General features: G+C 38.1%; 1 protein-coding gene across 2 annotated transcripts in view; it reads left to right on the top strand.

Annotated features, from left to right (window-relative positions):
• klhl29 (kelch-like family member 29) overlaps window positions 1-16,032 on the top strand; it is a 263,285-nt gene that overhangs the window by 222,098 nt on the left and 25,155 nt on the right. For both annotated transcript variants that reach the window (XM_039648010.2, XM_089118884.1), the window contains 2 exons: window positions 10,022-10,204; window positions 10,583-10,763. In XM_039648010.2, coding sequence (XP_039503944.2) covers window positions 10,022-10,204; window positions 10,583-10,763 — 364 coding nt within the window. The remainder of the gene's footprint in view (window positions 1-10,021; window positions 10,205-10,582; window positions 10,764-16,032) is intronic.

Below are 16,032 nucleotides of genomic sequence, written 5' to 3'. Positions count from 1 at the left end.
ATTTTTCCATTTCAATGAACTTACAATTTTAAGGCAACCAGGTTACTTAGTTTTTTAAGTTAAACCAACAATATTTGTTTTTACAGTGTTAAGTTCTTAGATTTCTCTAGTGACATATCATGTATGATTAATTGAAATAAATTTCTTGCATACAGCTCCTTTGATTTTGATCCTTGATTTTTTTTTTTTACTAAAGTCAAAGAAATATTAAATATAACATAAAAATAAGCATAAATTACATAGAAAATATGGTACTTTTAGAGGTAAATAAATTCAAAATACCCCCAAAATAAGAAAAACACACCATAAATTGATAGATTTTATTTTATGGAAGAGATTGATATAACATTTATTTTAAAAAGATCACTCCTGAGACCTCTGTGGCCACATTTGTCCGCATTTAAGGGCTGTATTGTCAAATACGGTTTGAGGGTTAAAATATAATTAATTTCTATAATCATAAAACGGAATTACTCCAGTCTTCAGTGTCATGTGATCTCATTCTAATATGCTGATTTTCTGCTCAAGAGACATATCTTTATATTTTCAATGTCGAAAACATTTGTGCTGCTTAAACTTAGGAAATAGTGCTACTTTTCATTAGGATTTCTTAATGTACAGACAGAACATTTTATATATTTTATATAATTTTATATCTTTAATATCTTTACTGTCACTTTTGTTCGATTAAAAAAAAAACCCCGAATAGTCTTCACCCTGTTCACTGGTACATCTTTCTTGTTCTCTCATATCATATTTTGTGCTGTACATCAACTAATTAGCTCCCATTTCAGAATCCATCCCTCCTTTTGGCAATGATTCACAAAGCTTTGACACCCTCTATTGAGGTCACCGTTTCGCAGAGCAACATTCATTCGGCTGCTGGCGTGCGGCAGAAGGAGTCAAAGGTATTGGATTGTGCTGATTTGACACTCGGCCCAGTCCTTTACAGACCACAAACCACTTTTACCGACTCATTTCTCTAACTGCTTTTATCGTCAAACCAGCAGCTTGAAGGTGAGGACGGAAGGGCGACGTTTTGCAGTGCGTTTGCGTTTGTTTAATTGATTTAGTCGTTCGAAGACTGGAGGGCAAACCTCATTGCTTTCTGCGTCTCACCTTCAGCGCGGGGTCCGGTCAGTTTAATTAGTCTCTTTGCCTGATAAAGCTCAGCATCTCCGTCGGTGCCTGTGGTCATTACTGAGGCGGATTCGAAGAACAGGCCGAGCTCGATCGCGAGAGAGTTGCAGCTATTGCCAGCTGCTCAGTTACCATTGTATCAAAATTGGTGGTTTGTACATTTTACTGAGTAATTGAATTCCCTGTTCATGTGTATTTTTGTTGGATTAGTCCGTCCTAGAGAATGGAAAGGATAAATGTGTCAGGGCTAATCATAACTTTTTGCTCGGTACATTTCTGCTGTTGATTGCTTTTCCCATCGTCTACAGAATTAGCATTTTGAAGTGGATGATTTTGCGACTGTTTTTGGCTCAGTGGTCCCGCTGTGTTTTAAATTCCCCCGTCTGGAAATTTGTGTCACACTTAATGCGGCTGTATTCCAAAATGTCTAACATTTTTGGTTGATAAACTATTAAATAAGACCCTGCTGTTAAGAGACGGAAGGGTAATGTATGTGCAGTGCTCTACAGGGAGAAATTCTCTCTTCCAAGCACAAAGCTCAGTCAGAATCGTGTCTTACTTCCTGTCCGGGAGCTATTTCTCTTGTTGCGAGGGGCAGAGGCATGCCGTTTGATTGCTGTTTGGGTCCCTGGAAAATGACAGTTCACAGTACAGTGGACTTTGGGTTTATGTGAAGATAGTGTGCTCTTAGTCTCAGCTTCAGGCAGCATAAATTTAACAGCGTTTTTCCATTTAGAGCTCATTTTTGAAAAGGACCCATTGTGGAAAATTAGCTCCAGCAGTTTAAGAAGTTGTAACATTGCCGGAAAAGTTCCAGATCGAGTTAAAACAGCGTTTTGGTGCCCATATATTGTACGAGTCTGAGTCGTGCACCATTCAGAATTCAGTGGATTCCTTTTAAATTCCATTTCACTTCCTGAATTTGATTTGAATTTGAGGTAGCAAACATTTCACATTCGAATGTAAGATATTAGAATGTAATAAATGTTTTACTTATTTACAAATTTTGAACATCGTGCAAAAGTTAATTAATTTCAGTAATTCAACATAAAAGGTGAAACTAATAGACTCATTACATGCAAAGTGATATATTTCAAGCCTTTATTTGTTATAATTTGATGATTATGGCTTACAGCTTAGCAAAACCTTTTCACTATATTCTAATTTTGAATTTGGGGTTTTCATAAGCTGTAAGCCATAATCATCAAAATTATAACAAATAAAGGCTTGAAATATCTCACTTTGCATGTAATGAGTCTATATAATATATTAGTTTCACCTTTTAAGTTGAATTACTGAAATAAATTAATTTTGGCACGATATTCGAATTTTTCGAGTTTCACCAATTTTTTATTGTAGAAATTTATATTTTATTAAGCAAAGACTGATAATTTTATAAGGTTTATAATACTGATAGATCTATAAAAAAACATAAGTACTTTGTGTATTTCATGTTTATTTATTAAATTATATTTGGACCATGTTTTCCTTTCATTCCAGTTCAAATTCCAGTTCAACTTCCTTGTATGTGAGGCCAATTCAAAGTCACACTCATGAATTGAAAGAGAACCAATTCTTCAATTCTGAATTTTTGTAAACTTTCTTAGATGTCTTAAAACTTAGATATCAAAAGCTCAAGGAAAATTTGATTTCTCAGTTCATCGCCCCTTCATGGGAATACAACCGCAGTATCTGAAACAGTGACTGTCCAGTAAACATTCCCACTTCTTTTGTTTACCATAATGCAGTAAAAGCTGAGAAGGGTTGAGAGATCGCAAGGTTGCAGGCAGCTTTAAAGGGCACTTTGTACATGCATTCTTGTTAGGCAAGCAAAATGGTTTTCATTTTATCCCTTAATACATCATCATCATCATCCCCAGAAAATGTTCATCTGGAGTAGAGCACTTAATGACTTTTTCAGGCCCAACTTATCCTCTCGTTTCATTTGTAATGATTTTGACTCACTCCGGCGGGACTGGAATGAAGAGCAGTGAAATGACAAGGGGTAAAAGCCCACATGCAAAGTTCAGACGGTCATTGGCGCCCACAGCATCACCTGCCCGCCACGTCTTTTTGACATTCGGATTTAAGGCTGCAATTTATCTCTGCCCGCTACTGCAACCGGTCAGGAGAGTCTCGGTGGAGAGAGAGCAAGACGTATGGAGGGAGAGAATTCTGGACTCAAAGATGTCTTTCACATCCAGATTTTAATGGTCTGAAAGAGCAAGACAAAGGGCAATTAGATGAAAATCAAGCCCTTGTGAGCAGACCGGTCTCGGCCAGGGGTTTCGTTCTAGGTGGTGTTTGGGTTTCCTCCCAATGTGAAGAAGAGATTGAGCTCAGGAGGAAAGAAAAAGAGACAGTTATTTACAGTCTTTCCTGGCCCTGGATGTTATCATTATCGCTCTTTAGCTCAGTAGGGGATGAGAGTTACCTGGCTGCCGTGACGTCCCGTCTGGCAAACCGTTATTTACCGATGGCAGCCGCTGAGCCAGTGCCATAGATAGGACTCATTAAGGGGAAGTGATGCGGAAGAGACAGGGGTGATTGTCCTGTGGGAGGCTGTGCACTTAGACCGAGAATAAGCTCACCTGTCAAAGTGCGTATCTCTTCCTGTATCTGCTGCTCATCACGCTGCTAGCGTCGACTTAAGTGGGTGGAATCAGGCAAAGAGGAAAAGTAGATGTGGGAACCGTGTGCTCCGCCCCTGACCAGCTTGACTGACAGGTGCTGGCTGAACTCCGATTGGTCCAGTCTTCTCACTACTACTTTCCTATGGTTAAAGGAGTAGTTCACTTTTCAAAAAACTTTTGCTGATAATTTACTCGCCCCCATGTCATCCAAGATGTCCATGTCTTTGTTTCTTCAGTCGAAAAGAAATGAAGGTTTTTGATGAAAACATTCCAGGATTTTTCTCTTCAGTGGGAACCAAACGGTTCAAGGTCCAAAAGACACTTTCAGTGCAAACTGCAAACTGTTCATAGGGCTTTAAACGATTCCAGACGATGAATAAGGGTCTTATCAAGCGAAACAATCACTCATTTAAAAAAAAAAAAAACAAAGTTTAAGTTTTATAAGCTCAAATGGTCGCCTTGCTCTGTTCTGTGATGGACGTTCGTGACTCTCCTGTTCGAACTCGTTCATCAAAATGAACAAATCTTTTTCCCAGTCATTTGGTTGATTCAACGAACTAAACCAACGAATTGACTCGGAAAAAGACTTCATTCATTTTGATGGACCTTGAACCGTTTGGTTCCCACTGAAGTCCATTATATGGAGAAAAATGCTGGAATGTTTTCATCAGAAACCTTCATTTCTTTTCGACTGAAGAAAGAATGACATGGACATGTTGGATGACATGGGGGTCAGTAAATTATCAGCAAAAGTTTTTTCAAAAGTGAACTACTTTAGGCATGATTTTGGCTGATGAATGGAGGTAACTCAATTAAAACCTGCACACCTCATTAAGGAATTCAACGCTGCACTGTTGAAGGCTGAAAAAGGTTAACCGCTGCTCGAAAAAACTCAAATCTCACAGGAAATAAGAAATGACTGTATCTGCCCTTTTGGGGTTACAGTGAAAGGAAAGTATTCACTGACAGTAACTGAACATAGTTGCTCTCCGTCTGAATGGGATTTTTTCTCATAGACCTGCCATGTTTGTTTGTTTTTTTTTGTTTTTTTAATTGATGAATAAATTACAATATTCATCATCAGGAATATCAGTCAACATCCAGTCAAATATTTACTAATACAATGAAATTACATGGCAATAAAATTATTGACCAAATAATTATTATTATTTGAAATGACCAAAAATAAATTTGTCACTAAATAGTGACCAAAATAATAAATCAAAACAGTTAACAGACAAACAACAACTACACTAAAGGCCCTGATATACTTTAAGCAAAATCCAAGAACAAACTGGTGTGACGTCATTTCAAACAAAAGCAGTCCAAATCTTTTTGTTCACATCCGCTTTGTTTTCGTAGTTTGGCTGGTAAACACCTATGTAATCGATTATTATACAAGATTCAACTAATTAAAGTTGAAATGACTGAAAAACCCAAGTTGATTGTACTCACAATTCTTTACAGTATTTAAATGTAATTTTGCTATTTACAGTAATACAATAAAAAAGACAGGGCGCCTTATCTTGCAACCGGCGCAAACTGACGCATGTATCATTCCGATTTAGCGGGGTTTTCCCTTCACAGACGCACGTTGTAAACTAGGAAATGAACTTGCGTGTCAGCGCAAAAAGGAGCCGTGTTTCAGCGCAAACATTCCCTACTGCTATTTTGCAGTTCCAGAAAACAATTCTTCCACTGAGCAGAAAAAAAATAGTCTAAAGTCAGTTACTTGCATTTCTTGATACTTGCATTTCAGATCGTTAAAATAGGGCCCATAGTATCTATTCATTTTAGTTTGACAAAATCCACCCAAAGAAGGGACCTTTCTCCTCATTTGCATGTTTTTCTGGTGTACCTGTTCGCCTGAAGGATGCTGAGTGTTTGATTTCCACCAGATCAGACACCATATGGTTCACGAATGAGCACTAGTGCAGTCTGAGCCTTCCTCATGTCTCAGTTAAGACAAATCCCTTCATTCGTTTTTTTTTTTTCCTCTCGATTTTGCTTGGGGGTGGGGTTGGGTTCTCTCTCTCTTTTTCTCTCCGCTTGTGTTTTTACCTGGCCAGGAGAGAATAACTAAGATTTAGAAAGAGACAGAGTGAAAAGGAGAAGGAGGAAAAAATGACAACATTGTAAAAGAAGGATGCTGGAGCAGAGAGAAGCCCATGGATCAGGCAGGCGGCTGTTGTCAGGGGAGCGCAGAGGAAGTATTGATTCGGAAAGATGAGCCAGAAGCTCAAGGATGTCTTCACGTCGCTCTCTCACTTTCCCCTGCTCTCTCGACGCCTCTCTTCCTGCACCTTAAACAAAAGCCGGCCTCTACGAGGCGATTTGATGACAAGCCTTGTGCCGGTGTAGACATGATGCAGGAGGTCTGAGCTCGAGAACCCTTACACACATAACAATAGGCTTTCTAAGCATGGATACAGTTACACCGGATGATGCTTGAATTCTGACATTTTCTTCCTGCGGGAACATTTACGCCTTATTTATTAAAGATAAATGCAGTGAGGTGGTTGTTAGGCGGTCTCAACTCAAAAAGCCCAAAATCTCTTTTGATATTCACGTCTTTGGGATTTTTTTCTTTTTCTTTTTTCTGTTCGTTTTATGTTCATCTTGCATTGATAGGATGTTCTGCGTCTCAAAATTTGAAAGAGACTTCATCCAAATCCATCTATATAATCTTATATCTTATGATTAATCATGACCATCATCCTCTTAATGAAATATCTCAAGCTTATGCGAGTACCCACAGCTCAAGATTAATTCATCCACGCTGTTACAAAGAGCGTTTTAGAAAATCTTTTTTTCCAACTGCAATTAGATTTTACAATCAGTGCTATATAAGATGATGCAGATGATGGTCATATATATAATCATGCATAATGCTTTTAAAAATTGATATTTGAGTACAAGACCTGTTGTTGTGTATGTTGTTGTTATGTTTTTATTTTATTTTTATTGTATTTATGTGCTGCTGTGACATATAAATTTCCCCCCTGGGGATTAATAAAGTAAATCAAATCAAATCAAATATAATATTCTGGTCTGTAGTTATGGCTCAAGACCCTCTTTCAATGTACAATACTGGCCTGAAGCGATGTTCGTGATGTTCTGTATTAAAATATTATGAAAAAATTGTTGATTGTTCAGTAATTGTTTAATAGGTGATAACACAGTGAAACATGCCAAAATGTGTAGACAAAGACATTATGAACACATGCAAAAACAAGAGAGAACAAACATTGTTTCTGTGAGCTTTTAGTTTTTGCACATAAAATGACACCTGTAGCTGTAGTTCACCCATTTTTTTGCCAAATAATTTTGTCATATAAATTCCAAGTTCAGTGGTTTGTTTGTGCGTCATATTTAAAATATATAAAATACTTTCCTCATATTTTGGTGGTTTAATTGAACTTGTAGGGTCATTAAACACAAATATCCACTACAGACATCACTTTTAGTCACTACTACACTACTTTTAGCCAAAGGTTAGAAAAGCAATAGCACTCCTCGTCTCAACATCTACATGATTTGAAGTATCATTCATTAAACAGTGGGTTACACACAAGTTGAATGAGTATCAATGGTAATAGTGTTGTTTTCTTCCAATAATAAACAGTTATTAGCCTAACTAGACTGTTTCTGTTTCCTAATGGAGTTAGAAACCAGAGACCGCGCTATGACTTCAACGTAATGTGTGGATGCAGGTGTGTATTAGAGGCTCATCTGATCTTATTTTAGAGCAAGGTCTGTGTATTTGTTATATTTGCATGTGCTAAACAGGCATATTTCATCTGAGCACTTCACAAAACTGAAAAAAACACAATAGAGAGGACTATGGATGAGTGCACAGGTGCCCATGATGTATTTCATGTAGTGCTGAAGCCAATGTACCCAGGGCTGTGAGACACTTGAGGGCATGCAGCCAAACAGATGGTTATGAGTTTAGTTAAGCTCTGATAATTCACTTACACTCTTCATTGGACACACATGCATGGGCAGACTCTTCATGTGGGCTGTTGGGTAACCTGAATACCAGTTTTTATATAATATGATATTTTGTGTTATATTTTAAATTTAATTTAATATTCTTTTTCATTTATTTTACATGTACTAACATTCAAAAGTTTGGCGTTTGTAAGATTTTAAGGTGCTTTATGTAACTTTTCTTCTAAAATGTATCCTTTTTTTATTGCATGTGTTTTATTGCAGGGTTTTAATCACACATTACAACGCCCTTACTATACATTTTGTATACTAATATGTGTCAAAGTGGATATGAAAATAGGATATTAGTTAAGTTTGCCGATGATACAGTGATAGTTAGTCTGCTACAAGGGGACGAGTCGGGTCATGGTCCAGTTCTGGAGGATTTTGTGACCTGGTGCGATGATTCCTATCTAAAGTTAAACACTACCAAAACAAAAGACATGATAATTGATTTTAGAACGCGCACCGTTGATCACGTTACTACGATTATTAAAGGACAGACTGTGGAACAGGTGGAGAGTTTTAAATATCTGGGTACAATTATAGATTCAAAACTTTCATTTGAATCTAACTGTGACATGGTCTGTAAAAAGGGTCATCAACGTTTGAGATGCCTTAGGAAACTTGCAAAATTTCACATTGACAGACGTATGCTGAGTTTGTTTTATTTCGCTTTTATTGAATCTTTTATGTCTTTTTCCATAGTGGTGTGGTATGGAAGTCTGTCAGTGAAGAACAGAAACTCCCTAAACCAAATTGTAAGATGGGCGAGTAAAATAATCGGAGTAAATCAAAGGAACCTAGGAAATGTATACACAGATCAGCTGTATCGGAAAGCAAGTGCTGTCTTGAGTGATCAGTCGCATCCCCTAAGGAATGATTTTAAGTTACTTCCGTCTGGTCGCCGTTTTGCGGCTTTGAGATGGAAAACAAGACGATATAAGAATACTTTTGTTCCAGCCGCAATTGAATTGCTAAATGATAAGAGAGTAGTTTTTAGCACTTGACAGTTAATACGGATAACGTATGTGTCAAGGCGCAGTTTGTCGTGAAGTCTAGTTGTCCATTTGTTCATTTGTACGTGAAATATTTGTATTGTATGTTTTATGTGGATGACCGAATACTTTTTTTTTATCTGTAATACAATTTTACCTGCGGGTACGAAATAAAAACTACCTACCTACCTACCTATCCACTTGTCGGGTTTTGCTACTATTTCTCTGTAGTCTTGAAAGTCTAAGTGTGTCCGTGTACCATGAGTGCTGAATAAAGTCTTTACTGTAAATTCTGACCAATTTAATATTTCCATGCTAAATAAAATATTAATTAAACTTGTTTATTTAAAAAAAAATCCTACTGACCTCAAACTTTTGAAGACTATTTTACATATTTTCTTAATATTTTGAAGAAGTGTTTTTGTCTATACATAAAGCAAGAAGTTATATATTGAATATTCTGCCACTTTCTCATGGGTTAATATACTTATATATATTATAATATACTTACTTATAATATATTTATCTTGTTTATATATATTTTTTTACTGTATATATATATATATATATATATTTGCTGTATGTATATATATATATATATATATATATATATATATATAAAGAAAAAAAACTAGTGAAATTTAAGTCAAGTTAGATCAATTATTATTATTTAAATATTATTTTATTATTTGTATTTAGAATATTTAAAATGTTATACAGTATGTAAAAATCACTTAAGAAATACAAGTGAGTAATTTAAAGAAATAAATATCATTGAATATAAAATTGTATTTCCTCTTTTTATTCTTTTTTATTTTTTATTTGAGTTTTATTCTTGTTTTAAGCATAAAGCTCAGTAAAATAAAAAATATAGACAGACAGACAGATAGACAGATAGATAGATAGATAGATAGATAGATAGATAGATAGATAGATAGATAGATAGATAGATAGATAGACAGATAGATAGATAGATAGATAGATAGATAGATAGATAGATAGATAGATAGATAGATAGATAGATAGATAGATAGATAGATAGATAGATAGATAGATAGATAGATAGATAGATTTTTGCTCTGAGCAATGGCGTGGAGGAGCAGCAATCTTCTTTGGGGGTCCCTGCAGTCCATCAACCGGCCATGAAGAATAACTGCACTCCCAGCCTTTGTCAGGCCTTCTATTTCAACACAGCGCCAGCGCCTCCACCGGGGCCATCAAGCACTCATATGTTTGCATCCTCTGTCTAACCCGCAGGTGTAGCAGAGGTGGTCGTGTTGGTCGGGGGAAGGCAGGCGGTGGGCATGAACCAGCGCTCCCTGACGGCTGTCACCTGCTTCAACCCGCAGAACAGCAAATGGTATCCTCTGGCCAGCCTCCCGTTTTACGACCGCGAGTTCTTCAGCGTCATCTCCGCCGGGGACAATATTTATCTGTCAGGTACGTCAGATTTTAGAGGGAAGGTCGTATATCAAGCTCGCAGAATCTGTGGTCACTTCCCAGATGCGGACTGTACCTTGCAATGATCTGATGAAGAATTGGCGTTGCGCCGCACATTAATCATCGGATTCTACCGTCCTCGCTATATCAAAACAGCTATCGGTTTCCAGATAAATCCCACAAATCCTTTATCACTTGAAGGTCACGTTTCTGTCCAGCTTCTAGTTCCTCAGATCGTATTATAAATGTCGGCGAGTGCGCTGCATCGCTAAACGGTTTATAGACGAGTGTAAATTTATGCCCCGATTTTTTCCCGAGCATTTTCAACATTGACTTTGTGCAATGTCAAGTCATGATGGTGTGTCGTCTTGTTTCCAGGTGGTACAGAGTCAGGGGTGACAGTGGCAGATGTGTGGTGCTACATGTCACTTCTGGACAACTGGAACCTGGTGTCCCGGATGACTGTCTCTCGCTGCAGGCACAACAGCTTGGTGTATGATGGCAAACTCTACGCTATTGGAGGACTCGGCTCGGCTGGAAACTTGGACCATGTGGAAAGGTAATTTGTCCTGCAGTTAACTAGCTAGGGGGAAATACATTCACAGATGCATCATGTGAACCAGCTGAACGCTTTCTTGCTGTTCCTCAATATAAAATGCATACTAAATCAATTGCGCTGTCAACATTCATAATCACAACATGTGATCAATATCAATTTGCTTCCACAGTAGTGTTTCCTTAATTAACACACGGAAAATCTGGCCTGAAGAAAACCCAAAGTTTCCCACTTATTATGACTTGATGTTGCTGCGTGTGTGTGTGCTGACACAAACCTTGATCAATTATGTGAAGCTCTGTGTTATGGGGACAGATACATTTCTCTCTTTATATCTCCTTATGTGAATGTGTTTAACCTCTTGGAGCGGGACTGCGAAATGGTCTGATGCTCCAATTGTGGGCGGCACACGAGGGTAAGATTAAATGGGGCAATCAAAAAAACATTATGGGCTGTATTAAAGGAGCCCGCCGCAGCTCATTACTAGCCTGAAAGGAGCTCAGGAGTCCCTATCAGTCTGGCAAAATGAAAACCTATAATTTGATATTTCTTTTCAGTAGCGTCCATCAAATTATGATGCAGGAGCGACACCTATGAACTTAATAACCGCGATTTTTCCCTTTCCCCACCAGAAATGAGCTGTATATGATCATCTCATATCAATTTTACATGTTCATGTATGAAGCCTTGAAGCGCGCCGGATGTGAATGTATGTGTTAAGCTGATAAGCATCCCTCATCCAGCGGAGCAGTTTCATATGAAATCCATATCGTAAACCAACTCCTCTCCATTATGTTTTCATTATTGACACCAGGTATGCGAGTTTAGCGAGTAACTACTAGCCACAGGGATAAACACATTTTTGCAAGCAAGCTTGATATTTGGGTTTTAAAAACCTCAAACACCTTGACTATTTGATTTGAGTTTGCACAAGTGTACATGCGGGTGTTTTGTTGAAGGTGTTGTTGTTGTAATGGGGTCTGTACGACACTCTTGTACATGTCAGCATCTGAGCGAGCGCATTAGTGTCTCTCCCAGACGCGTGAACGCTCTCCACGCGCCTCCTCGTTTCACTTCCGCATCATGGAGTGATTTACGGCGTGTCAGCGCTAAACTAACACAGAGGTTACGACTGAGATGTGGACGGCGTGTGTTTTGAGAGAGATGCCGTGCTGCTGTAATAATGTGCTGAGGGCTGTTTAGCGTGTCATAGCATAAGATGTGTCATAGCATCCCCTACCTTATAACAGTGAAAATCCCACCAATTGGGAAAGAGTTAATATTTATATTAATTTTACATTCATATATTAGTATTTTTATTCCATAGTTAAATGTATTAATTGGAATTAGAATTAATCATTTATATTCACGTTTATTTCATTACATTTTATGTTAATATAAAATTAAATGACATCATATTGATGTAGAAAATATATATTAATATTTTATTATGTATTTATATTGTTAATTATATTAAAAGAGTAGTTCACTTTAAAAAAAAAAAAGGTTTTGCTGATAATTTATTCACCCCCATGTCATCCAAGATGTCCATGTCTTTATTGCTTCAGTCGAAAAGAAATTAAGTTTTTGATGAAAACATTCCAGGATTTTCTCCATATAATGGACTTCATGGAAACCAAACGGTTCAAGGTCCAAAACGAACAAAAATTTTTTTTTTAATTTTGATGAACGAGTTCGAACAGGAGAGTCACGAACGCGCCTCACAGAACAGAGCAAGGCGACCATTGGAGCTTATAAAACTTAATTTTTTTAATTTATTTTTGAAATGACAACTCGTTTCGCTAGATAAGACCCTTATTCATCGACCTGGAATGTTTTCATCAAAAACCTTCATTTCTTTTTGACTGAAGAAAGAAAGACATGGACATCTTGAATAACATGGGGGTGAGTAAATTATCAGCAAAAGTTTTTTTTTAAAAGTGAACTAATCCTTTAATCGTTATAACTACAATCAATTATGTTTAATAAAATGAATTGGAATTTAGTATATATCTATACACACATATACACAGCGTGTGTAATACTCATAACTCATGTTCCCCACATGAACTATCCAAAAGCTCATCTTTGATGAAAAATATAGTTTACCTAGAGTCTAGTTCCATCTCTCTCGCCCTCCTTCAATCTCCAACCGGCCTTGTTTGTGTCCCATCATCTGTCTTACGGTACGTTTTCATGCGCTCAGCCATGAAATCATTCCCACTTCTTCAGCATGTCTTCAGTAAGCCCTCTCTCACGGCGACTGCTCGCTTCATTTCGATCACCCAGCGTGAGCGCATCAGGCGGCCTCTGTCCCAGGGTCACGCTACTGTGCGCCGTTCCCACCACAGTACGCCGTTGCCATGAAACCCAGTGTTTAGATTGAATTTTTGCCTTTTGTTTGTCCACAGGAAAGCTGTTAAGTGGAGTTGATTGCTATTCCAAAACAAATGAAAGCAATGCTTCCCTGTATAAACTCCGTTTTTCTGTTTAATGAGCTCATATGTAGATAATACAGCAAAATGGCTGTGGAATATTTGATATAATTGCTGAGTTCATTCAGATAATGAGTGCAACAACACAGAGCATTAGAGCGGAGATCGGAGCGTGAAGCATGACCTCATGCGCTCCACTCGTTTTTAAGACTATTAAAATTAACCTCTGCTTCTTGATTTCCTGCGTTGTTTGTGCAGCTGAGGCTTCACATTATTGTTTGGTTTGTGCGGTTTAAGCACTTGTGGTTCTTTCGTTTGCTTTGTAAATCTTTTTAATTCATGAAAATGAGATGAATCCCTCCGCCTCCCTCCACTCCCCTTATATCCTACAGATTTCATATGAAAATAATACATATATCAGGTTACTTTAACTCTTTGCAATTTTGCAATTCACTAGCTCATTTTAAATTCCCCTGAAGTGTGATTAAATTAATTTTTAGAGTGCAATTACTTAATATAGTTTCTAAATTAATATGAGATCATTCATAATGATTATAGAATGATTAGCAAAAACTGTGTACTCGTTTTTAATGGAGTAGACAGTAGCACGTCACACTGCAGGACATGTCAACAATGTGTATTTGTTATTTGGGATCAAACAATTATATTTATTGTTGTAAACATGAATAATTTATGCATTTATTTATTGGTTATATATGTACACATAGACAAAGACATTTATACACTTTAAGTTGTAAATATGAATAATTCATGCATTTATTTATTGGTTATATATGTACACATACACAAAGACATTTATTTATACACTTTAAGTTGTAAATATTAATATGATTATGCCTCCTGAAAATAAAAATAAAAATATTGGATTTTACAACTAGTTCTTATTTGATTTTGCCAGTAAATAAAAAAATCCTTAAGATAATTCAAAAATAAAACTGCTTATTTTAATACTGGTTTTAATAGATTATATTTTGAATATTAAAGCTGCAAGCAGCGATGGGCGGGCCCTCGCACCTGTAGCACGTCGGGGTCTGAGGCGGCCGCGTTGCATTTTCTGCAGCTCAGCCAGTGCGGCTGTGTATTTACTACGCTGCTTCGTTAAAGGTCACTTCCTGTTGCCAGCAGGTGGCACTATGACTGTGGGTGAATGTCGGAATGTAGATTTGTTCAGGGTGGGACTCTTGTCAAAGGTGTAAAATTTCATGCATATCTGGGCTTTTACAGTCAAGTTACTACAACTTCCTGTTTCAAGGCGAATCATCGACGCCACGGACACGCACATCGACGAAAACCCGCAGATAGCACAACTTTACATCGTCAATGCCTTTAGAAGGCACAGCAGAAATGTGAAGTCGATCAGACTAAAGCCCTAGGAGGAGTTAGTTAAAGTACGTAATGAGTAAATCATCCAAAAATGGCAGTAAAATTAGAAATGGCTGACTTCCTGTCGAGTTTAAGGCATCGCTCCAAGAGACTTTTCTGTGCGTCTGTCCATGGTAGATGTACCACAGAAATTTCTTACATGTCGGTCAAACATGCGGCGGGGGCTGCTTTGTTAAAGGCCACTTCCTGTTGCCAGTAGGTGGCACTATGACTGTGGGTTAATGTCGGCATGTAGATTTGTTCAGGGCGGGACTCTTGTCAAAGGTGTGAAATTTCATGCATATCTGGGCATTTACAGCCAAGTTACTACAACTTCCTGTTTCAAGGCGAATCATCGACGCCACGGACACGCCCATCGATGAAAACCCGCAGATAGCACAACTTTACATCGTCAATGCCTTTAGAAGGCACAGCAGAAATGTGAAGTCGATCCGACTAAAGCCCTAGGAGGAGTTAGTTAAAGTACGTAATGAGTAAATCATCAAAAAATGGCGGTAAAATTAGAAATGGCCGACTTCCTGTTGAGTTTAAGGCATCGCTCCAGGAGACTTTTCTGTGCGTCTATCCATGGTAGATGTACCACAGAAATTTCTTACATGTCGGTCAAACATGCGGCGGGGGCTGCTTTGTTAAAGGCCACTTCCTGTTGCCAGCAGGTGGCGCTATGACTGTGGGTGAATGTCGGCATGTAGATTTGTTCAGGATGGGACTCTTGTCAAATATGTAAAATTTCGTGCAGATCTGGGCATTTACAGCCAAGTTACTACAACTTCCTGTTTCATGGCGAATCATCAACGCTTCGGACACGCCCATCGACGAAAATGCGCAGATAGCACAACTTTACATCGTCAATGCCTTTAGAAGGCACAGCAGAAATGTGAAGTCGGTCCGACTAAATCCCTAGGAGGAGTTCGTTAAAGTACGGAGTGTGTAAATCGTCCAAAAATGGCCTCCAAATTCAAAATGGTGGACTTCCTGTCAAGTTTAGGGCATCGCTCCAAGAGGCTGTTTTGTGCGTCTGGTCATAGTAGATGTACCACAGAAGTTTCGTACATGTCGGTCAAACAAGCGGCGGGGGCTTCTTCGTTTAAGGTCACTTCCTGTTGCCACTAGGTGGCGCTATGACTGTGGGTGAATGTCGGCATGTAGATTTGTTCAGGGCGGGACTCTTGTCAAATGTGTAAAATTTCGTGCAGATCTGGGCATTTACAGCCAAGTTACAACAACTTCCTGTTTCATGGCGAATCATTGACGCCACGGACACGCCCATCGACGAAAACACGCAGATAGCACAACTTTACATCGTCAATGCCTTTAGAAGGTACAGCAGAAATTTGAAGTTGATCCGACTAATTCCCTAGGAGGAGTTCGTTAAAGTACGGAGTGTGTAAATCGTCCCAAATCGGTCGCCAAATTCAAAATGGCGGACTTCC

This window comes from Pimephales promelas, chromosome 13 (assembly GCF_988280905.1).
Source record: "Pimephales promelas chromosome 13, fPimPro1.hap1.1, whole genome shotgun sequence".
Classification (NCBI taxonomy): Eukaryota; Metazoa; Chordata; class Actinopteri; order Cypriniformes; family Leuciscidae; genus Pimephales; species Pimephales promelas.
The sequence above is the reverse complement of the archived record's forward strand: the minus strand, read 5'-3'. Positions and strand labels throughout refer to the sequence as shown.